General features: G+C 38.8%; 1 protein-coding gene across 5 annotated transcripts in view; it reads left to right on the top strand.

Moving 5' to 3' along the window:
• The window catches only part of robo2 (roundabout, axon guidance receptor, homolog 2 (Drosophila)), a 614,701-nt gene that overhangs the window by 508,728 nt on the left and 80,484 nt on the right, over positions 1 to 25,489 (top strand). For all 5 annotated transcript variants that reach the window (XM_072460480.1, XM_072460471.1, XM_072460462.1 and 2 more), the window contains exons 3-8: positions 1,253 to 1,410; positions 1,863 to 1,983; positions 2,607 to 2,745; positions 7,960 to 8,096; positions 19,463 to 19,587; positions 22,825 to 22,996. In XM_072460480.1, the coding sequence (XP_072316581.1) occupies positions 1,253 to 1,410; positions 1,863 to 1,983; positions 2,607 to 2,745; positions 7,960 to 8,096; positions 19,463 to 19,587; positions 22,825 to 22,996 (852 nt within the window). The remainder of the gene's footprint in view (positions 1 to 1,252; positions 1,411 to 1,862; positions 1,984 to 2,606; positions 2,746 to 7,959; positions 8,097 to 19,462; positions 19,588 to 22,824; positions 22,997 to 25,489) is intronic.

Below are 25,489 nucleotides of genomic sequence, written 5' to 3'. Positions count from 1 at the left end.
GCTTCCGTCTCCTGTGGGACCAGCATTAGCTCAAACCCACACAAAATACTTGTAGTTCTAATTCTCCAAGATTTCCTAACTTCCTGTGACATAATACATGTTGTAGCTCTGTGACAGGTGCGGTCGACTCTTTCTGAACTGTGATGATGCGATAGGGCACAATATTTTGACGACCACTCTGGCCAGACGTGCCCCTGACACACACACACACACACACACACATACACACACACACACACACACACATACACGCACAGGCACACACACACACATACACACACATACACGCACAGGCACACACACACACATACACACACACACACACACACACACACATACACACACACACACACACATAAGAAATGGTACTTTTGCAACTTGATTCCATTTAGTATCCAAACATCAGCTCTTCCTAGGTCCATTCTGTCCATACAATTAATTTTGAATCATTCCTGAGTTCCATACTGAACTTAATATTCAGTACAGTTCATTCATACATATTTTTTTGATAAATAATAATATCAGTTACATATTTGCCTTATACTCACAGGCAGCCGAGTCCATGCTGCTTGGGAGTAAAAAGAATGCCAAAGACGAGTTGGGGTTGTTTTAAGCCGAAGGTATATCTTTAAAGTGCCTCTGACAGGTTGGACAGCTCATTGAACTAAAATGCAGTTAGGATAAATATATTTTGAACTTTGATGAAAAAGTGAATCCCAGAATAGCTAATTTTTTGGTTTATAATTTCACTTTCTGTTTGTAATCGATGACACAAGAAAATTACCCTTCAAACACTGGGCAAACAGGCATTTAATGTCACAATTTTTGTATTTGACAAATATAAATATATGAAAGCGACATTATTTTGTTGAATTAGTGTTTAGAGAGTCAAAAAAGTTGTTTCTTTGAGTAAATTCTGCATAAACTGGAATGAGGATCCCTGGATCCAGGTATAAATACACTAAATAAAGTCAACATTAGAAAATCGTAAAAACCTGTCATAGGCACTTTAATGTATACACCCTGTAATACTGTAATACTAATACTGATCCTATAAGAGCGACCACGGCATGCTGTCCCTGCCACTGGACCGAAGTCTTCTACAGTGCGCTTTACAGGTTTAATAATGAAATATCAGTGTTTGTTGGTACAGTTCCATACATTATCTCCAGTGCATTTTCAATATTTCTCCAAAGTCTGTACAAACACGCTCGCTTACGTGGTTCTTCTATCCTCTGCTCTTCATCCTCAGTGCTTCGGGACGACTTCCGGCAGAACCCAACAGACGCAGTGGTGGCAGCAGGAGAACCAGCCATTCTGGAGTGTGTGCCCCCAAGAGGTCACCCCGAGCCCACCATCTACTGGAGGAAGGACAAGAGCCGCATTGACGACAAGGACGACCGCATCACCGTATGTCACCGTCGTCCCTATGTTGTTTTAATGTTATTGTGAGAAAGGATGTCACGTTTTACAACTGTCATGACAATTCTAAAATATGTACATTTGTGCACAAACCCTGGCATAATTAGTAAAAAAACAAAACAAAACTAAATAAAATTGAACAGCTAACATTTCAAGTTTATTGTACGAAATTGCTCCCAAAAAAAATTGCATTTTTTTTAAGCAAGGACTAATCTAATGCGAACTGGGTCTAAACCAGAACTAACACAGAATTAAACCAGGTCTAAACCCGGACTAAACTAGTAAAGAAGAGAAAATGAAAAACATTTTAGAAGGTAATAAAAAAAAATGATGTGCCGCGGGCCGGATCTGATTGTTTGGAGGGTTTGATCTGGACTGCGGGCTATTTTAGTGCTTGGGAATGGCTCTTTGGTCTCTAACCTGTTGCTGTGGTGTTGTAGATCCGAGGAGGGAAGCTGATGATCTCCAACAGCAGAAAGAGTGACGCCGGCATGTACATCTGTGTGGCCACCAACATGGTGGGAGAGCGAGACAGTGAGACAGCACAAGTCACTGTGTTTGGTAAGAATGACCTTTTACCATTAGGATCTGTGTGCGAGCAGCGGACGAACAAGAAGACGCTTTACATCTTCTGTAATTCAATTCTGTGATAATTTACAAAAACAGGAGTGGGGTGTGCAGGAGTGTTAAGTCTAGGGCTCTAGGCCCGGGCCTGTGGAACAGTGGCCCTGTGACTGGAGGCTCAAAGAGTGAAACAGCAGAAAAGAGAGCTTACATGCTCAAACTCAGCTCACAAATGTTTTTGTAAAACATAATATTATTTTATTAGAAATATATTCTATCTAGAAAAATATAACTTATCAAACTGCAGAAAAAGTTTTTGGTTGCAATATGAGTGGGATAATATTTTAAACAGCAGAATTGCTGTGCTTCTGATGCAGGATTTTTTTATTTCAGAGTTTATGAATGACACAAGTCTTGGTATGAAGGCTTTAAGTACATTTGTTCATAAGAAGCTTCACACACGAGGCCCATTGCTGTTTTTATGTACTTCAGACACTATCAGAGAAGTTAAGGATTTACCAATCTGATCATTGTGCTAAATTCAAGGCATAAATCAGAGTCTCAAGCTCTTGTTTGAAGGCGTAGAACTGTTTGAATAGACTTTGTGACTTTCGCCACAGAGCGTCCCACTTTCCTGAAGAGGCCCATAAACCAGGTGGTGCTGGAGGAGGAGTTGGTAGAGTTCCGCTGCCTGGTCCAAGGAGACCCTCAGCCCAACGTGCGCTGGAGGAAGGACGACGTGGACGTGCCGCGCGGAAGGTGAGCGCTAACCTTAACCCATCACACACACACATTAGATATTTATTTATACAAAACTGTCATTCACTCTTCATTGTTGCTCTGACTAGAGACATTCAAATTAGGACAATCAATAGCAGAACTCTGCTGGCTCTGAAGCTGGATAGTTGTGTAAAGAGGGCTTTATGAAATAAGGCTGTCAAAAGTATCGAAAACTAATCAAGTAAGAGTACGAGTAAAATTGTTATCGAACATGAAAATAGTATCTTAAACGGGATCCATTTTTACCTTTACTGATGAACTTGAGCCTTTTCAGAACAAGTATAAGATCTCAAAATAACAAAGGAACTATAATACATTTGGGTTTATATTATGGGATCGAGTCTATTCCTTAAACCTGAACACTGTAAAGTATCAGGTAAGCACTCACCGGACCACCTAGTGACATCACAGAGTGGCATCGAGTGTTCTGAGCCCAGCCTATATGATTACATAAAGAACACACAAGGTTCCTTATACAGTAAATGTTTTTGTATCGAGCATGTTGACAAAATGAAGCCAGAAATTTAAATCTTGCTCGGTCCATTTGTCAGATTTATATAAAATCTGTGCAATTGTGGTTATTTTTACACACAAAATGTCTAATTTTTATATGACAACATTATATGATAAAAAAAAAAAAGACTTATTTTCTTACATTTAAGTGAGTAAATTACCTTAATGTTTTCCTGTTCACCTGCAGTTATCTCCTCACAGTAGACATTGAGTAGACCGTTTTAAAAGCTGGACCCGGACAAATTAGTCAGATGATGATTTTTCGTTTTAGTTTAGACAGAAAAGTCGACGTTCTTTCTCATCTATTTTACTTTTAAGTGACAATGTCTGAGCGCCACGAGCTGAAAATAAGGACAATGTGGTCTTTTTTTTTTTTCTTCCGATAAAAGATTTCCGAAGATAACAGTTGTCATCCGTGAATGTCTTTTTTGTCCTGGTTTGAAGCCGCTGCTCATTCTGGAATTCTGACATCTACAGTCTCAGTCTGTGCTGTTTGTTCAAAAAGAGTGAATTATTGTGAACTAAAATCAGTATTTTCAGTCTGATCTTTGGTTAATACAAATCAAAGTGTTTTTTTCTTTCTTTTTCCGTTCTTCTGACTGACAGGAGAATGGGTTCCCACGCACGGCTTTTGTTTCCACTTTGAAAACGGGAACAAAGTGATTGGAATGAAACAGCGCGACGGCAACACTAAAATAACATTTATAAAGATAATTCTGTGTAGAAATCATCTTGCATGGCGAGTGGAATTAATGTTATTTTAAGTGTGGCATAGTGGGTTGAGCAGTCCCCTGGGAAATCGAGGGTTACTGGTTCAATAAAATTAAATGTTACATAAATTCTAAGGCATTAAGGCATAAACCAAAAGGAACATACACAATTAGATGCAGAGAAAGAGCTTTAGTCTCATTTTCACCTGAATACATGCTTTTACAGTATGTGTACTGGGGCAAACCTGATTTAGCTTTATCATATCCAAAATAATCAGTTGCAGGCTCTTTAAGTCTCAGTGTGCAAGAAATAATGAATATATTTTCTATACATTTCAGGCAAGACACGAGCAAAACTTAAATGTTGGACATTATAATCAACAACAAAAACAAGATAATCATTGTGTACGCAAAATGCTCACCCATATCATAGGACTTTACAGGGCTTTAAGTGGACAAAAAGAAGTACTCCAATTTTTCTTTGTGGACTATGATAAAATGTGTAAAAATGACGTGTTTTGCAAATTTAAACATTCAAGTTAGTGTTAAAATAGGCTGAATAATCTACTGTATTTAAAAATGTGACTTAATTCTACAGTTGGGGGACCACTGCTACACACACACATTTACTGTCCAAAATGCACTTCTGTGGTGGGACAAAGAGAGGAGAGGGTTTACAGCGGCAGGAGGGCCTGAGCAGAGATGTTACAGCTTTAGTCAGATATCAGAATTTTATCTGTCATGACAAAGGACAGGACAGAGCATGTGTAATGACATGGTTTTAGATAAAAGCTCCCTTTGCTTAATGATAAATCCTCACAGTGAGCAACCAGCAGATGAATGCACTTCTTCTGAACTTCAGTATTATCATTTGATATCTGCACATTTCACGTCTGTACTGCTTAAAAGCTGTAGTCGTTTATCCTCAGTTAGCAAAGACTTAGTCGTGTTCTGTAGCACATGTCCTCTACATCTTTATTTTTTGTTGTATTAGGTGTTGTTTGTATTAGTGAAGACACGGCTGCAGACCTCCAGAGAAAATAAGTTCTACACAGACTAAAAAGGCGTTTTCAAGCCCAGGAAATCGGTGCAGTGTTGACTTGTTGGTCACATGAACATTGGACATTTTACACAAATCAATCTACTTTAGAGCAGGTTTTAGCATCCAGACTTTTCCCATTTCTCAATATAAACCAACAAAGTTCTCGCTGGACCGGAAATGCGATTATAACGGAAGGGATGATCACATGGGAAAATATGGAAAAGTGGGCGGGGCAGAATAAGGTCAATAGTTCACTTAGACTTATAAAGCATGAATAAAAACCCAATTTATTATGAACAAATTGTTTATCAAGTATTAAGATTCAGGCTTACTAACTAATGAATTAACACCATAAACCCTTAATTTAATTGTTTTTCTATAAACTATTTATTCATTATAAATACAGTCTTTCTTCATGCCCAATTGAGGTGTAGTAATTATAATATATATTGGTTATTTCAATCTACAAACGGACGCTTCTCTCTAACATTCCACACAAACTTCCCTATCCCTACGCCCACTGCACTGACTCTTCAATATTACCCTCTCAATCATGTGCACACTCCTGAACGCTCGCTCCGGCCCATCATGCATCACTGCTGCACATCACTAACAGAGACAGGATAAGGGTTGGTTTGTGCAGTTTGTGCTGAGTCCAAGAGCAGAGGAATCAGGCAAAATGCTCTGTCAGCACATCGGAGGTGTCAGCGCGCCGCTAACAACTCTGTCCAGCACATAGACCCACATAAAACATACCACACGCGTGCACACTCTAGTATACGAGCATGTGCAGGTCAATACGCAATCGACTGAGGCAATACCATATTTATTATAACATTAGTTTGGCCCCAGCACAGATTTATTGTAAAAGTAGCAGAATCAGACCTCTGTGTGCTGTCTGCGTCGAGCATTTTATTCTCTGGCAAGCAGTAAGTGTACTGTTAGCAGGCTCTAAATGTTGTGAAAATGAACTAATCCTTAACTCAGACCATTTATACATGTTAATGAATCATTAACTACAGTAATCATTGACAAAAAAGAAAGGAATCATTTCCACATGTTTTAAAATAATTTACTTAAAAGTTAGGTTATGTTAATGATTGTTAATTATTAGCTTATTTTTTGTAGTTGATGATTAATAAACATTTATAATATACTATACATACCCAGAGTAACTATATACTATGTAAATATGTTCATAGCGTGATTGATTGTATTTTATGTATTTAGTGTTTAGTTTCTTTTTAAAGGTCCACTATTTAACTTCTGCCCAGATAGAGATTCACAGTCAATACAAAAAATACAACCAAACCTCCACAGAAATTGTAATAAATTATAATTTCCTCCAATATGCCATTAAACTTAGCCCACTCACAATAAAGATGTTGTTTTAATATTTTTTTTCCTGGCAGTAAAAACATTTGTAACTTAATAAATGAAAAATGGTTTAGATTAATGCCATACTGTGGAAAATTCCAGGCAAAATGAATGAATACAAAACAGTGAAATATGTATATTTAGTTTGACAGAGCATTTGTTTGCCAGTATTGCCCCATTGTACCAAGCCTGTATCTTATTTGGTGTAAATATATCAAACACGGTTAGCTAGACCAGCTGTGTGTACTCGATGGTTAAAGCACAAGTCGTTGCATGAATATTGAACATGTTTGGAGCAATGCGCACTCCTTTCATTGCTCTTGTGTCATTGTTAAATAATAAATAGTTTTCTGAGCAGAGTCAGTATTTGTCAAACCAAAACTGGTGCTGCATGCGGAGTCCCGAGCCCCTTTTGGAGTTAGATCAGGGGTGCCAACACATCTAGATTCAGCAAAGCCCAAAGATCTGCCTATAGATGATGATGATGATGATTGTTTGTTTTTATTTTTAGTATTTAACAGGTTTTTGATATTGTTTAAACATAATTAGGCTATAGAGACAGACAGGCCCTTATTGATAGCTTATAAACGTATAATATAAAACAGGGGAGAGAAAATCCTTTAATACAGCCACAACAAAGCTAAATAATAGAAGGGTGAGCTTAAACACAGCTATCCGTAAAGACAAAACCATATACACTTGAATCAAAGAAATGTTGAGCCTATTTTAAGGTGTACTGTGTAACTTTCGTGCATAAACTCAGGCTTTGTTGTAAGGCCTCAAAGTTATGTAAAATTAAATATTGTAAAATCTGCCATGTCACCTACAATGCAATTTTACCTAACAGCTCATATGTTCTCAATGATAAAAGAAATAGACTAACTGTTTACTATCCCTGAATGAGACTTCAAGCTTTCAGAAGAGCCAGGGCAGAATCTGCGTCTTCATCAAGGGGCTTTGTAAAAGCTGAAGCAAAATCAGAACAATCAGGGAAAAGGTTGCACCAGCAATTTGCATTCCTCTCCCCTATATAATCCTATTTCATTTATAATGTACGTTTGTAATTATAATTTTTTTGTGTACATTTTATTTGTACTGATTTCCTATTTATTTAAAAAAAAATGTTGCATATACATTTTCATGAATGCGATTATTATATGTTTTTAACTATGTCAATTATAGTGGCTAATAGGAGACAGCAGCATAGTGGATTAAGCGGTTTTTGAACCTTTGAAAAAACCTAGTCTCAGTCCTCAATTGTATCAAATTATCGAGCAATTTCTAAACTCCCTTTTGTTTCTATGATTTTAGAGAAGAGCGTCTTTGCACAGCTGCAGCGTTTAGACTCCAGTCAGATTATAAAGCACTTCACAGCACAGAGTCTGCACTTTTAAAGATTTTAGTAATGACCTGTTTTTGGTGATTAATGAATGATTAATTCTGGTAATTCTGCCATTTTAGAGCTGTTTGGCCTGACTGGAGCTTTCAACACACTGGAGCATGCAAATAAAATACAATAAAACAATGTAATTATGTTTGATTATTTTCCAGGTACGAGATAAAGTACGACAAAGACGACTACGTTCTGAGGATAAAGAGGACCTCCATCGGGGACGAGGGCGTGTTCACCTGTGTGGCCGAGAACCGCGTGGGCAAACTGGAGGCGTCGGCTACTCTGACCGTCCGGGGTAAGATTCACCACGGCACCTGGACGCTTATGTTGGATTTAGAGCTGTTTTATTGGTTGCGTTCATGTTGTATAACAGAGGTGTTCAGTTATATTTTCCTTGGGGCAAGCTTTTTCAGATGGCTGGTATATATTCTGGTATAAAATTGGTATAAATTGTTTATTCACAAGTAGTCACCCCCCATTGGTCCTGCTGAAGTCCCGCCCCCTCCTCACACGCACTGCTTCTGCACGCGCTCAGTCGGCAAAGCCATTTTACAGTCTACTGGTGCGGACCGCCGGCACCTCACCTGCGGCACCAGGGTTAATAAAAACATTTTAAACATAATTTCTCTTCTTTTCAACAACATAGTTCCCATTAAAGGTGATTGTTGGTGTTCTCTGGAGACTGGTTAGATGGGGCAGGGGCCAGGGGAGGGTAGCAGGCTTGGGATGGTGGCCAGGGTTGGTGCAGAAGTTTAGTCTATTGTGCCCCCACAATCTCAGCGATGAGACGTGAGATAAGAACCATGAACAACACAAATGTATCAGGGACACAAACTTTTTCATATGTAATTATAGCAGTGGGTGTTTGTTTACGTACATTTTACCAAACTTTTTACCAAAGTCAAAATTATGATCTTATCTTATAATGTCTAAAAAGTATATCTAGAGGAAAACCAGACATCACTGATTGTTTTTCCTGCAGTTTTACATTTCATTGAACTCTGGAGCAGGTTCAAATCACCCAAAATGTTTCTTTAGTGAATGAGGACTGGACTCCGAGGCCAAAGTCACTTATCAGGTTGTTGAAGAACCAATATTTACTATTGTCCTGTTACTATTTTATATGTAAAAAAAAAACTATTTCGTATTAGACTGAACTGGATTTAAGACAGAAAATTGGCTGAAAAATTCAAATTTTGCCTCCATTTTTGGAGTTAAAACCTGATTAAATTAAGCTGTAATTATATATCAGCAAATTCTTCTGAATGATTTGACAAAATCTTGTTTAGTCCAAGACTGTAATTGGTGCTACTTGGGGGAAAATAAATGAATTAATTTGAATAAATTAAATAATAAAACATCTTTAGCTGCATTTGGACAGTCTTGTTGTGTCCAGAGGCCTTAGCCCCAGAGGGTTAGCGTTAACGTTGGGGTTCATTCATTCCATAGCACCGTAACGCTGTAAGATCTGTTATAGGCCAATGTTTCAAGTGCATTTGTATTTGTCTTTTATATATTTTAGTCTTTCATATGAATGAAATTCAAATGAGCTCCTGAATTTACTTTGGCTTAGATTTGACTTTTTCTTTCCTCATGTATGATTGAGATTATGATTGACAGTTCCTCATATTTGAAGTATACAGATTTGTATTTCTCCATTGTTCTGATTTGTCAGCTGGCTAACTCCACCCCCTGTTTTGTGAACATGCACAGATTCATTGAGAAACTCTTGGGTTGACAGAGCGTCAATACCACTTCATCCAGTGTTGCAGTGCAGGCTTCACATGAAAGACCTGTTGACCTGACACACTTTCACTTATTCACACTTTCACTCATTCACATTCCCTTTGCTTCTCTTTGGTTGTATTCATGTGGAATCTCACTTTGATTTCTGTTTTCTTTTTTTTTTTTATGTTGTGTTTGTGTCCATCAATCACCCATGTCTCAAGCTCGCCCTGTGGGTAAGTACCATCCTCTGCTGCTTCATATGCATGCTCTCTCCCTTACTTCCTCCATCCCTCCTTTTTCTCTTGTTGCTTTCCTCTATCTCTCTTGCTCACTCCCTGACAATAGCCATGTTTCCACTGGTTCATTTTGAAGTAGATTATTATAGTCCGAAAGTGTCTCCACTTTCTTACATGAAACATATTGGTGGTAGAAGCCTCCAACATGAAAGGGAAGGGAAGCTGCACACCAGAGCTGATTGGATAAGAGAGAACGCAGACTCAAATAAGCAGACATAAACTGAAAATAATAAGTTCTTGCCAAACACTGCCTTGATCTTGTGACGAACCACTGTATTACCAGTGATGCTGACTTATATGTTGAGCCAACATACTTAAACAAAACAAAACAAAGCTAGCACACGTTAACATAATAACATTATCTAAACAAACTGCATAACATAAAGACATGGTAAACTGCGATGTAGAGGCTTTGCAGAGAAGTGAAATAAATGCAGAAAAAGCAGGATAAACCAGAAGCAGCATCAGCCACACAAAGTTGGAATTACTAAACGTCTTTTTGTGAATTAATGAGATTGTCCTTAGAATTAAAAAGTATGATTCAGGTACAAATTCGATTTTGATTATTTAGGTAGAAAATTTGAGTTATGTTTGGGTGACGTCAGTTGCTCACGTAGCAGAGTCAGGACCTGAACATGGAGACACCTTCCACCATAAACAGGACCGTCCAAAGCGTTCTTAAACAGCATGGTCCAGAGAGATCAGGGCAAGTCGAAACATGGCTAAACAGTCTATTTCCCCATATTATTTCTGTTCCGGTTGCATTTGCCTACAGTCCAGGTGGTATCTTGTGTGTGGACTGGACTATTAGTATTGGCTCATGTTCTGGTTTGTGTTGGATGTATTGAAAGTGGAAGCAGTCTCTTGTCCACCCTCCTCCGTCTGTTGTTTGCACCGAAACAACAGTGTATTGTGAGATGTGTGGTAGGAATTTGCATGATTTCTTTTGTCTGACCAGAATTTGTTGCTCTATGTTTTTTAAGTTAATTATAAGCAATATTTCAAAGCAGGTTGGTTTTATTGTCTGTTTAAATGTGCAATATGTAACTTTGAGGATTGAGGGTCTGCCACCTGCTTGTCTGTTATTCCTTTTCCTAGAATGTGCCATTAAACGTATCTATCTCTATGGAGACAAGCAAGTGACGCTGCCAGGCCAAGTTGAAGGTCGTTGACAATGACGGTGCCGTTCACAGTGACGTATCATAAAAGGGGCAGGTGGAACACAACGTTATTGAGTCGTTTTAGATCGATATTGTAATTTACTATGTCTACAATCTTTTTAAAAGATCGACAGTGTCCACAAAGATTATACACAACTATATAGCAAGCAAAAGCATTATGTCTCCTGCCATAAGTACGTTATAAGCACTAACAAAGATCGAATTAACTTCTGTGTTTTCCAATTACTACCCCTTAGCCTAAACTGCTACCATACACTTTCTTTCAAATTGTCTGTAAACGCAAAGGAGCATGGTCCATGTAGCTCTTTCTTTTTTTTTTTTTTTTTAATAACAAACTTATGTCTCAATTGTACCGTATAACTTTGAATCATTACATTGCTACTTTCTTGGTTAAAATACTGTATAGAAAAAATACAACACATCATGAAAATCATGAAATTCTAACATGGTCTCATACATTTCTAGTCCTCCTTCTAAACTGGTGCCAGCCCCAGCCGTGTCCACTCATTGACAGACTGGCAGATTGTCATGCTCAGACAGTCTAATCTCCAAAGGTCCAGCTCTTGTTGTTTCCATCTGTGGAGGTCCAGACTCCCAGCTCCGCCCAGATCTGCTGCTTTGGCGCAAACGCTCTTCATGAGAGAACTCAGCTGCCAAATGGGTTCATATCTTCAACACGGAGATACACAACCAGTGAGAAGGATGAAATTTGGTGCTTGGACTGTAGCAGGTAGAGATGTTGTTGATGAGATGAAGGATGAGAATGATATGGTTAAGGCTGGTTTCAGAGGCCAGGGAGCTTGAGGGTTCTTCTGTATCTTTGCTGTTCCTGCACTGTACCTTTCTGGACTGAGATGTCTGATGTTTGTCCAGGGATCTGCTGTAGCCACTCCTCCAGTTTGGGGGTCACTGCCCAGAGTGCTCCAATGACCACAGGCTCCCCTTTTGCCTTCACCTTCAAGCCTGTTTGAGCTCTTCTCAGACGCTTTGGTATTTCTTAGTTTCTCGTGCTCCTTTTTCCTGAAGCTTTCATGTGGTCCTCGAGGAGTTACAAAATACGGTATATAGTCAGGAAAATGAAATAAAAATAAAAAATTGACAAAAGCTACTGCCCGACTTTAATAACTGTCGTCACCTGCTGCGGACAAAAAAACAGCTCATTGTTAATATGTCTTGAACATTTGCGCTTTTTGACTGATCATATTTAGGGGTTTACTGTCAGTTGTCAATAGATAAGAAAAACATTTGTGCAAAAATACCCGGCACTACTGTTTAATTAAAATGTGAATTTCTGACATAAAAAGCACATGAACGCAAACATGTCAGAACCTCGACTTCTCATTTTGGAATCCCGAGTTCCTGAGGACCTTATGAAAGTAGCAAAAGTAAACATTAAACAACGAGGTGCCGCAAAGTCTAGAACACTACGATTACTCCTCGTGTTACTCCTCTAAGAGTGTTAAAACTGTTTCCACCAAGGATTCGAGTTGTTTTATGTGCTTATACCACAGCCACAAACTGAAATAGTTCACCTATAATTGTGAAAAGCATGTTTTATTAGTTATTTCTATTTTTTTACATAAAGCTAGCTCCCTCCCATCAGTTGAGCATTTACCCGTTACTTTGGAGTCGTTCACAGAATAGCATTTTAACTACCACAAAATTAACACACGGCAGTTAGCATTATAAATGTCAAACCTGGATAATATCGTAACCATCCTGAAATATTGTTAGGTGTAATAACTCCCCTAGACACTGGGGGTGGTGAAGAGGAGGAGATGGAGAGGCTGAGGAGTCTGATGGATCTACTGCTACAATGGCAACGGGGCAGACAAAAATAGTAGTGAAGAGCTTTTTGTTTGGTTTCTGAAAGGTGATAAGTGATGTCTCAAAGTAACAATGGCAATCGAAAACGTTTCAATACTATAATGTTCATTTCGAAACAAAATAATAATACTTTTTTATTAATTCAGAGGTTGGAACTCTGTGTCACGTTTTCTCAGAGTGTTCCTGTTGTCAATTAGGAAAAACAATGAGCAGGAGATTGCAGTTTATACAGTAACAACTCAAAGAAGAAATAAAATGAGTAAACCGCTCAAATACGCCAAACTGTGGATCCAAATAGGTTAACGGGTATTAATTTGGACACAATATACTGTTTCTGATATGGATAAAAGACCATTGTAAAACTACTCGGGAAAGATTCAACTTTGCCCTATTTGATAGGCTTAATGTGCAAAAACTACCCCAAAATATGTTTTTTCTTTTCTTTTTCTTTTTAGCATAACCATTTTGACAGTAGGATCTTGCTTGCCAAAACACGGTTGCCACGGTTACAATTGTGTACTGTCAGATTTTCCAAAGTCAGAGGAAATTGCACTGCCGGAGGAGACGGTAATTGCTGAAGACTGGTGAATAAAATATGATTGAGCGTGATTTAAGAACGAGGAGGAGCGGAGGGGAGCTGTCCATTTGTTGCTCAGCCTCAGTGCACTTTAATGGCCCAGCTGCTGTTCTGAATAATGAATATGTGGTGATCATGTGTTGTCATGGCGAGGACAGGGGAAGACTGCAAACGTCAGGCTGGTGTCGGACTGGCTCAAAACAAGCTGCTACTGAGAGCGAGGCAGGAAGATTAAGCCATCACTATTTGCATTAGTCTATCTTTAAGAGTTGTGTTGCAAACAGCAGTGCTAAAAGTCCTTTTATTAAATCAGCTTGAAGCAGTTTCAGCTTCATTGCTAAAACAAAAATCAAACGTTGCTTGTCTCTATGAGAATCAAATGGATTATGTTTTTTACTTTTGTATTTAATAATGTCACTTTCTTTGTTGTAGAAAGCTTTTTCATATGTGTTTTAGAGTCTGTACAGTTCAAAAAACTATTATATTTTTATAGTTGACTTGTCACAATTAGTTGGTATTTGCGTTAGTTAGTAGAATTTATCCTTGCAGTCCTATTTTAAAGGACTTTATTCCTACTAGCAAAATGGACTCTGTGTGTCCAGAGCCTTAACCCGCAGACACATCCAAGTGTTGGTCATTCTCAGTTTGTGGACAGGATTCAAGTGTAGGAGCTGAGATTTACGTAGTGACAATTCAGACCAGAGGGAGGACGCAGCGGTTTAAAGAACACTGGATTTCAGCTTTGAAACTGGCAAGAATCGTCTTGAACCACAAACACCAAATTAAAAATTGTGTATTATATTGTAATTAACAATAAATCAACGCTACAATTGTTATCAGTAAAAGCTATGTATATTTTATTTGACCAGGTTTGAGATGGATAGATTTAAAACCAAAATCTTACATACTATAATTTTGAGTAAAAGTGTATACAGAAAGTATACAGAAAGATACTATTGACTTTCTTTTATTCAAAACTTTATTACCGTATTATATATTACCAGACTATAAGTCTTATATATTACCGGACTATAAAACTGAAATAGTTCACCTATAATTATGAAAAGCATGTTTTATTAGTTATTTCTGTTTTTTTTACATGAAGCTAGTTCCCTCCCTCCATCAGTTGAGCATTTACCCGTTACTTTGGAGTCGTTCACAGAATAGCGTTTTAACTACCACAAAATTAACACACGGTAGTTAGCATTATAAATGTCAAACCTGGATAATATCGTAACCATCCCGAAATATTGTTAGGTGTAATAACTCCCCTAGACACTGGGGGTGGTGAAGAGGAGGAGATGGAGAGGCTGAGGTGGCTGATGGATCTGCTGCTACAATGGCAACAGGGCAGACAAAAATAGTAGTTGAAATAGCATTAAGAGGTTTTTGTTTGGTTTCTGAAAGGTGATAAGTGATGTCTCAAAGTAACAATGGCAATCGAAAACGTTTCAATACTATAATGTTCATTTCCAAACAAAATAATAATACTTTTTTATTAATTCAGAGGTTGGAACTCGGTGTCACGTTTTCTCAGAGTGTTCCTGTTGTCAATTAGGAAAAACAATGAGCAGGAGATATATACAGTAACAACTCAAAGAAGAAATATAACGAGTAAACCGCTCAAATACGCCAAATTGTGGATCCAATTAGGTTAGGGATCATCTCAAAATGGGTTGAAGCTGAAAAAACTAAATTTTTTCGTCTCTCTCCGGACCCCCTCCCCCCCCAAAAGAGTTTGTCTGGCTTCACATAACATTTTTACACGTTGATAAAACGATAGTAGCTTGATAGACCCTGCTCACTTCTAGTGAACATGCCTGAACATCCTTTGGTAAGTTTTTATTTAGAGGTTATGAACTCTCCAAATAATGTATTATGTCACCTGTCGCGCATGTTTGTTTACTTAATCCACACTGTCCAGGGGCCCTACGACCATTCAACCCAAACTGTGACATGACCACATTGAGATAGTTTCAAGAGGATGAGAGAGTGAGACACTAATGTTTCTTGTCAAAACCTGTAATTGTCAATTGCCTGAGTTTAGACCTTAGACATGTCAGAATGACAGAAGCAGAACACGCGCTTTCATCTCAGTGAGAATCTCACGTCTTCTGTGATTGGCTGAAACCTCATGCGGGTTTATTTTGTTTCCTTCTTCCGGTCAGTGCGTAGCACGTTACTAGAGCCAAATCTCTTGATCATTTGCTGCGCCGCGTCTTGCCGCAAAAAAGCTTTTCCAACTTTTCTGCACCAGCCGCGTTGGCGATGGCGACACCCCGCCCCTCATGCGGGCCACGGTGCGCCGTGATCCCCCGCACGCACCCGCCGTACTCCGCGCACGCACCCGCCGTACTCCGCGCACGCACCCGCCGCGCTCCGCCCGCACCCGCCGCCTAATGTTGGCCTAATGCTCGATGCTGATAGAGTTTTTTAGCATTTCAAAAAAATGACTGCCAAAAATGACCCCCCCCAAGACGAAAAATATGAAGTCTCTTCAGCTTCAACCCATTTTGAGATGATCCCTTAACGGGTATTAATTTGGACACAATATGCTGTTTCTGATAATATCAGGATAAAAGACCATTGTAAAACTACTCAGGAAATATTCAACTTTGCCCTATATGATAGGCTTAATGTGCAAAAACTACCCCAAAGTATGTTTTTTCTTTTCTTTTTCTTTATAGCATAACCATTTTGACAGCAGGATCGACACAGAGTATAAGTCGCACCAGCTTAAAAAAAACATAATAGAGAAGAATACATAATAGAGAAGAATACATAATAGAGAAGAAAAAAACATATAAGTCGCATTGGAGTATCAGTCGCATTTTGGGGGGAAATTAATTGATAAAAATCCAAGACCAAGAACAGATATTTAATCTTGATATGCAATTTAATCTAATAAAAGATTAGAGAACATGGTGAATAGGTGAACGTATGCTAACGTAACACCTTCAGCTACATGACGCATAGACAACAAACTGTGGTAAGTGTATGGTATGTTGACGTAACATATTAACAGTTATTCAGATAACACCCCGGCCAAAACTATAACTTATAGTTCAGAAAATATGGTAAATGTAACTTTTTAACACTGAATTGAGTTTTTAAAACCACAATCCAAATACTTTCTAATCTTTGTCCAATTAGAGCAGGCGGTGCAGTGCCATTATGCGAGTTTGTCAGTGTAAAAAGTGGGATGATTGGGACTTGCATTATACTCAGGAACCCCTATATTGTTAAATTTAGCTACAATTACAATTACAAGCACAAGTTTCCACTTCTGCTCACTTGCATAAATACAATACAATCTCTGTGTGTCTTTCTATAAATGAACACATAAGAAACATTAAGGACACTTGTGATGGAGCGGTGCACATTTGGACATGCACGGCGCGGGGCCCACTCTCTCTCTCACACTCTCTTTGCCAAAGCGTGATTTAGGAGCATGTCTTCCAGTCCAACCCGAGCTCCACACAAGGCCGTTTCGGGAGGCAGTAAATCTGGAGCCATCTGCCCCTCTCCATGCTGTGTATCTTTGTCAAACATGCACTGCCATCGCGCCCAGACGCAGGATTACAAGCAGGAGGAGAGCCAAAATGGACGCTCCTCCACCCAGCTGCCTGGTCTCATCTGGGCTGGAACCAGCAGCGAGGATCCGGGGAAAGAGAGCTGACACTGTTACAATTGTTGATGGGGAATGTGCTCAAGAGGATTGTAGTATTTTTTACTTGTGTATGGTTTCGTTTTGAATGTGTCATGCAAATATTTCTAGATTCTATAGGTTGTTGGGTATATGAAAAATATTTATTTTTTAAATTATTTATTCAAATAATATTTATATATTCTCAAGGTTGATGTTAGCTGATTTGAACTGGATGAAAATGACACTTTTCATGGCACATTTATGGGTAAAGTCAGTGGAAAATGCCAGAATCTCCTGTAAACGTGCTGCTCAGCCGTGGTTGTGTCTGCTTCATCTGTTCTAACACGCTGTCGGTCAACATACAGACAGCATTGATAGGCATAGAGTAAACAGGGAGAGGTCAGAGGTCATATAGTGAAGCAGCAAAGGTGAAAGGTCAGATGTTGTCCAATTTGGACTTTTATAGCTTCAGATAATGCATTGGGAGTCAGAGATGTGTCCATGAGGTAGAATGCATTAAAACTGTTCTACCAGACCTCCAGGCGCACACAGAGCACACAGAGCCTGCTGATATAAACATATCACATTCATTTAAAGAGGCAGCAAAATAAAGAATAAAAATGGCAGTTGTTTGTTTGTTACATTTAGCAAATTAGTAATAACAGTCAATTTCTAACTTCCAGCTCCAGTGTCAAAGGTTCACTAATATTTGCCAGTTGTGTTTTGTATTCAGAATACTAATTCAGAGTTAGTGTATTGCAGTATTCATACAGTTACTTTAGTAAAATCAGAGGAATGCATTAAAGCATTTCATTATGAAATTAAGCCTTTGAACTGCACTAAATTACTGAGAAAATTATAAAATGCAGCAAATATTTTCTACAGAGGCTCTGGTTACTCACTTATGGTTGAGTGGTTGGTGGCCAAAGCAGCCCTGTTTTTCATAGTTTGTGATGTTTAGAGAATGCTAACTCCCTCATGGAAAAGTCACTGTTGTTTTCTGTACCAAGTGTTCACAGAGCCTGGTAAAATTGCAATATTCTGCTCTCTCAACATGGAATAACCTACAAAAGGCCTGAAAACAAAACAAAAATTGATCTCAATAGGTCAGTTTATACCTATGCTGAAAGGTCTAGAAATGGGATGGTTTGTAGCTGTTTTTAAGGGACATATCTATATGTGATTGTCTAAATGTATTGATTTTATGAATGAGCTGTGCCGCTGTTAATCTCAGTGGGAATTTCCTGGTTAAATAAAGGTTAAATCAAAAATGCAAGATGGCCCCTGTCCAGGGTGTACCCCGCCTAAGGCCCAAAGTCACTGGGATAGGCTCCAGTCACCTGTGTGTGAAGTGGTAGAAAATTAATGAATGAATGAATAAAAAAATAAAAATAAAACATTTGGAGCTAATGAATGGAACCTTAGTCAGACTTAGCAGTTCTGAGTGAAAAAAGGAAAAAAAAAAATAGTTGTGAATAACCATTAATCTATTACACCAAGCCATCTATACTGGTACCAAGCCATGAAGCACATTAAGGTCAAAGCCTTGTTAAACATCTCTGTTGAGTGTGTAAACATTTTTTTAATTATAATTAGCGGGTAAAACTAGCATCTGAGCTAAAGACTGACTAAATTTAAGTGGAGTTAACTGATGTTGAATGAAACCTCATTAACATTTAAATCTCTCTTTGCCGCTTTAACATGGATCTATAAATGCATACGGTGTGTGTGTGTGTGTGTGTGTGTGTGTCGTTTTTTGTGAATGCTACCGTGATGTCATTCATCTGTCCCTGCCACCTGGATGAATGGATACCTGGTTACCATGGCAACAGTCCCCATTTTCCACAGCAGGTTCATTTATCTTAAAAGTATCTCCTTCATTTTAGATGTTGTTCCTTGTAAAGTGCAGTATTGATAAAAAAGTCAGTTTAGTGTCAGTAATACGTAATTTACATACTTCTATTTTTGAAAAGTGGATACGTTTTAGAACTCTACATGTGTCACTTGCAGTCTTCATTTTTCAAATAATAACAAGTAAGTACAACAATGTGGGCGGGGATAGGTGGTAGGTGAAAACAGAAATTAGGTGAAAATACAGAGGAAAATATACAACTTTGATTAAACTAATGATAATGAAACACTGTTGTAACACGGTTTAAAGCTCATTAAAGAAGATTTTTTAGAATATGTCACCCATAAGTAACAAAATTGAGCACTTCTTCCACTACTGTTGAGTTGACATGTTTTTGAGGAATAGGATTTGTCTTTGTCCTAGCCTCTGTCTGTGTGCCTGAATACCCTGACCCTGGTTCTTCTCTCTTTGGTTCTCTGTCTACTTGCCTGGTGTTAAACCCTCTCTCTGACCCTCGCTGGTCTAACCCTGTCCCCTTGTGCCCTCTGCAGCTGCCCCTCAGTTTGTGGTGCGACCGCGGGACCAGATTGTGGCTCAGGGCCGCACTGCCACCTTCCCCTGTGAGACCAAAGGGAACCCCCAGCCCGCAGTCTTCTGGCAGAAGGAGGGCAGCCAGGTAAGACACCACTACTAGATGTTTGCTCATTGAATAGTTATAGGAACCAATAGGCTGTGAACCCATTGTTCCTGTTTAGTTAGAGGATTACCCAGCCATAGTGGTCTCTCACACATCTATCTAAGTTCTACTGACTCCATTCCTGCATGGTTCCTGGTCTTGGTGAATAGTTATAGCTTTTAAATAGGACCTTCAAAGATTTGTAAATCATTGGGCCCAGTCCATACAGCCACATTAAGGTGAGAGACTGCAGATAAATTGAAAAAAACAACAACAACAACACATGTAGAGATATCAGTTTAAAACTTCTGCAGTTTACTACTGTAAGGATAAGAAAGAAAGAAGTTTTCTAAGATAAATATGGTATTTAAAGAGGAAATTGCCAAAATGTCCTATGTTTGGGACATAAACATTAAAAGAATAGATAGAGCCAGGTTCAAATATCTTGCTTCATGTTGTTTACATACTGTATTAGATACAGAAACATTTACAGAGAGATCTTATTTTGTATTTGATTAAGCTTGAGATGAATGAGAATCGGCGCAAACATTCAAATGTTGCCTGATTTATTTATGTTAAAAATCAAATAAGTCGCTGTCTTAGAGTTAGAAATGAACACATCCTACAGTATGATCTGTCAAGAATTATCAGTCCAAGATCGTAGCGGCCATACCTGTCTGCCAATGGTCGATCGCGTCAGCTCTCAGAAGCTAAGCAGGACATGGCCTAGTTAGTACTTGGGATAGGAGACCTCTGGACCACCAGGTGCCACAGTGGGGCGCTAGAGGAAATGTTGTCCTTAGGCAAGAGACTTCACCCACATTACCCAGTACTTTGAGTGCCTTGAAAGGGGGAAAGTGCTATATAAATACACTTGTAGTAATAATAATAAAGTTTGGTTTACTTTATGGGTTGATTTTTATGTCTCTGGGAGAAAACTGCAGGCTGAGAAATCTACGGATCCAAGTGGATTAAATTAAATAATAGGAAGAATTTTTCTTTAGGGAACAAAGTCACAGCCAATATATATCCGCAAGGGGCACAATTAATGGAGCCATCTGGACAATTTCCGGAAAGAACAAACTGACCAAAAATCTTGAGCTTTGCCTGCCGTGTCTTGCATTAAGTCTAAAGGGAAAATGAATGGAATTTGACCTCAGAACTCTCCATTCACCAGCTTTATTCTGCACAAACCCCATTCATAAACCAGCACGAGCAGGACACGTCTGAACCTGTCCTGATCTGATATGACTCTACCTGAATGTCCCATGTGTCGCCCGCGGACGCACAAAACACCGGATCCACCACGCTAGCACAAAGAGCAGCCGCTACGTCGTAACACCTAGCTTAGCGCCTGACCTTTCCACGCTAGCGGTGAGTCAGCAAGAATGCGCTGTTTACATGGGAAGCCGAGAGCCGATGAATGCCACTTATTGTTATTGGAGATGAAAAGGTTTTTGTGCAGGTTGCAGCGTGTTTTGTTTGGCTGTAAACATATTCTGAGACATCAAGGTGCTATTAAAGATGAGCTAATGTTCCAACCGCACAGTTTGTCATCGCTAGGTCGAGGCGAGGCTAACAGCTCGACTTGTAGCTGTGTGTGGTATCATTGTAGAGTAAAAGTTCAAAAATGTATACAAAATTCATCTATATTTTTGTAGAAAGTTGTGGTGAGAGCATATCAAAGTAATTAATTTGAAAAAAAGTAAGTTTTCAAATGGTTAGAGAAATAAAAAGGGAGCGTTCAAAGCAACAAACAACTATAGTCCTGCGTTTCCCAAACAGCCTTGAGCGCTTAGCAAAGTAGCGCAACATATTTATAGTACTTAAATATAAAATGTTCTCTGTAGGAGGATTCACACTGAATGTTTTTATAAGATTATTTGGACAATAGTATCATATGAAGGCAAAGCTAGGCACGCAGAGATATTTTGAGTGGCACGTGCAGCAAAATGGTCAGGAATAATATATAACACTCTATATTATTATTTTAGTCATTTAAAGATGATCTGTTTTTTAGGAATACATTATGAAGAATAGCTCACAGCCCTGCAAAATATCACCAGAGATTTACTTCCAATCCCCTTTTAATGTCATGATTGTATCAGGCGGTTTGTATCAGAACAAATTAAGAGAGTTTATGTGTGTAATAATTTGATAGTATTTTGAATGATAATATGAATGAGTTTATCTAATAGTACAACATAATTGCAAAACAAGCTATTGTTGCATGTTCTGAATTATTACATAAATTGCTGTTTCAGATAATCATGATTCCAGTTATGACCCAATATAATCGTCATGATTAATTTCCCCCATAAATGAGCTGCTTTATTTATCTCAAACCTTGCCAACAAATACAAACAATACACACATTTAATCAGACAAAACACAAGGCTATATTTTTAATGGAATAGGTATTTAGTATCTCCGGAGATTATGGGGATATAGATTCAGTTATTTGTCCTTGGTCCTATTAGCACTTTTTCTTCGCTCCGATATTACATTAGTTTCATTTATTTGACTCAAAACATATTACCGTAATTGAACGCAGTAATTAAACGGACAGAATGAGCCTTTTTTGTCTTTATGCTGCACTTCGGGATAATGGACATTTCCTCTGCCTGATACGTGTCGCCTGATTCGCGTGTCGCCTAATTAGAAAAACAACATAATGCGCAACATTAAAGTGGTTAGTGCTAATCAAGCGGGGGGCTAATGTATCTGCTCCCGACGGGATCATTTCGCGGACGAAGTGAACAAAGACGAGAAGAGGACAGAGTCAAAACAGACCCAAACGTGGCTCTGTCAGTGTGTGCGTGATTAATGCATCTGTTTGTGCGCGAGCGACCAAAGCCACTGCTGATATTCTACGGACGGAAGGTCTGTCTTGTCGTGTTGTCACTAAAGTCTTAATGCAGCTGCTGGTAGTGGTTTCAATGACAAAAGCAACACATAAGACAAGCCAAAAAAAGAAAAGAAAAAAAGAGAAAATGCAGATGATGTTGAGATTAGATACTTAAAGGACAGATTTTGCTGCTGGGACTGAAACTAAATTGCAAATGTGCAAAAATGAAGTTGTTTTTCAGGTTCTGCTTGATTCATAAAGACAAAAAAGAGCAAAAACTATGTGAAAATATTGTGTAAATTTTAAGAAGCAAAAGTACTAACACTTTTGTACCGTCCTGCCTCTCTATTGACCGCTGCCTCTCTGCTCTTTCCTCCGCTCGTCCATAGAACCTGCTCTTCCCTAACCAGCCGCAGCAGCCCAACAGCCGCTTCTCGGTGTCGCCAGGAGGAGACCTGACTGTCTCCAGCGTGCAGCGCTCCGATGCCGGCTACTACATCTGCCAGGCCCTCACCGTGGCCGGGAGCATCCTGGCCAAGGCTCAGCTGGAGGTCACAGACGGTGAGGCGGCGCTGCGGTCACTCTCTGACCACGATTAAACATGTTTCAGGCTGACACTCACACTATTTGTAGCTACAACATTGTGACTGGTGTTGTTGACTGACATTTAACACTTTAGTGCTTTTTTAGAGCTGCAATAATGATTATTTTTGTAAAGCAACAAAATATTATGACTGAAGACTTCTAGATAGATTTACAAATAAGGTTTATTATTCATGAAAATCAGAAATAGTTTATTCTTTTTGGTTTCATAATTCTGATTTCTTTGTTATATAAAAGTATATATATTTTTTATTGTCGACTAGTCATTTAATCGATTAATCAATGCAGCCCTATATTCCTACATTTGGTTCTCACACAAACTAGAGCTTGAACTTGAACGACCACAAGCCAGTTACAGGTTCAGTTCTGTAAATGACTGAAATGTGTAATTGTGCAAATTACATGGAGATAGAGTTTGGATGGAAATGGCCAGAGCCTATTGGATGCAGTTTTGGGTAGTGTTAATTTTAAGTAACGAAGTAATGTAACTAGTTTAGTAACTAGCTACATTACTTCGTTATTGCCCTGGAAACCTAACGCATTACGTTACTGTGCTACTGTGTTATAAAAGTAATGCTTTAGAGAACCCTTGCGTTACCAATAATTATCATAATTTCATAACCTTTTGTGTTGTTCATTTACGCACAGCAAAACAGAGGTCAAACCTGACGTGAGTCCTTAATTGGTTTGGAACATTCTCCTCCGATCACGAGGCGGCCATTACTGTTCTATAACTCTACTGATGCAAAAACGAAACCTAACACAAGGGGGCGAGCCTGACAGCTTGGCTTTCCTCCAAACAGTGACATAATCATTAAAATATCAAATAAACAAGAAAAGTAAATGTATTTGCTGTAGTTATCTTTTATGTTGACCGGTTACCATAAGACATTGTCGTACAGTAAGCATGTGTAGGCCTGAAAAACATTCTAAAACAACATTAGTGAATTAGCAAGAACACTGATGCACAACAACAGAACACACTTGTTTTAGGCCTATAATGTATTTAATCACCCTACATTTTTCTCCTCATCTATCTTTCTCCTCATCATAGTGGTTATAACAAGAATATTTCTTTAATGTATTATTCAATTCTTAATGACTTATAGAAACCTTCTTAAGTTTGTAACAGCCTTTGTACTTTTTCCCATTTCCACCCCTGAGTCCTTCAAACGTTCAACAAAACAGATTCTTCACTTCAAAACTCTCCAAATCAAATGATTCCTTTTTACGAGCGCTTGCTGAACACCTACACATTCTAATTCCATTTCTACACGTACATGTGCTCAAGAACCTCCAGCACTGCTCCGTCCCTGACCTCCAAACGCTGGCTGTTTTTCTCCCTGCACAATTTAATTAAGATTTTCTACATTTTCTGGCATGGCTGGAATAAAGTGTTTGCCCTTGCTTGTATTTTTTTCTTTTTCCTTTTTTCTGAGAATGTCCGTTCAGAGAGAAGAGAAATGAGAAGAGAGGACGAGGAGTGATTGAATGAAGCAGTGACAGGGAGTGAAATATGGGCTAGCGCTGGTGTTGTGAGGGCATCTAATCATGCGTTTGGTTTGGTGATGGAGGGAGAGTGGGGGAGGATATCCATACGCTTTGGAAATATTTGTCACAGCTCAAGTGTGGCTATCGCTCATTCCAAACTCATACCATTTGGACCCTGCACATGGTATGGGCGTCAATGGTATAGTCGCCTGGACACTGTTTTTGAAATGGACGTTTCAACTGCAATCCATTATTTTAAAACTGAATGTACTGGTTAGAAGAGCCAGAATGTATACTGCGCTGAGATAGATTAGGCCTGCCCTAAAAGGAGAAGCTCTTCATGTTAAATTAATCAGTCAATGTTTGCTAAAGACTGAGTGAAAAAGTAACAACTCGTATTTTGAGTTGCATTTGTCACGCATACTTTTAAATAAAGTGCAGTTTTGGCAGTAGTGCTTGTAATTGTGTACATTTTCATCCATGTTACTGTACTTTCCGTACTCTTTCCAACAATGATTGCCGTTCAGTCAACAATAACAGGGATAGTAACGATCACAAACAGTGACGTCATCCACATGGCAACAACAACAACAAAGTAATGGCTGTATTCATAACCTGAATACAGCCCTGCCTTTGTTTATCCGTTTGACTTGTAATGGGTCGCTTTGACATTATTGTGCTTCGACAGCCTCCCAGCTAATTAGCATTTGATTGGCTGAATTTTTTACTTGTCTCTTTCCCTCCTCGTTCACTCCTCTTTCACCCCTTTTTCTCACACCTTAAATCTGCACCTGCAAGTGATTCTAACCTAATCCAGAGTTTGATTGTCGTCTGTGTTGATACAGTCTCTTGGGCAATGTCCGTTTGGTAATAAAACGCTCATTGCGGCCTTCTTCACTACAATGGATTGAAGACACTACTCTGTTTCTGAGAAGTATTTGTAGTAGTGGCAGACAATAG

The sequence above is a fragment of the Eucyclogobius newberryi genome, unplaced genomic scaffold, assembly GCF_026437365.1.
Source record: "Eucyclogobius newberryi isolate DKJ021-1_F unplaced genomic scaffold, fEucNew1.0.hap1 SCAF_10, whole genome shotgun sequence".
Classification (NCBI taxonomy): Eukaryota; Metazoa; Chordata; class Actinopteri; order Gobiiformes; family Gobiidae; genus Eucyclogobius; species Eucyclogobius newberryi.
The sequence above is the reverse complement of the archived record's forward strand: the minus strand, read 5'-3'. Positions and strand labels throughout refer to the sequence as shown.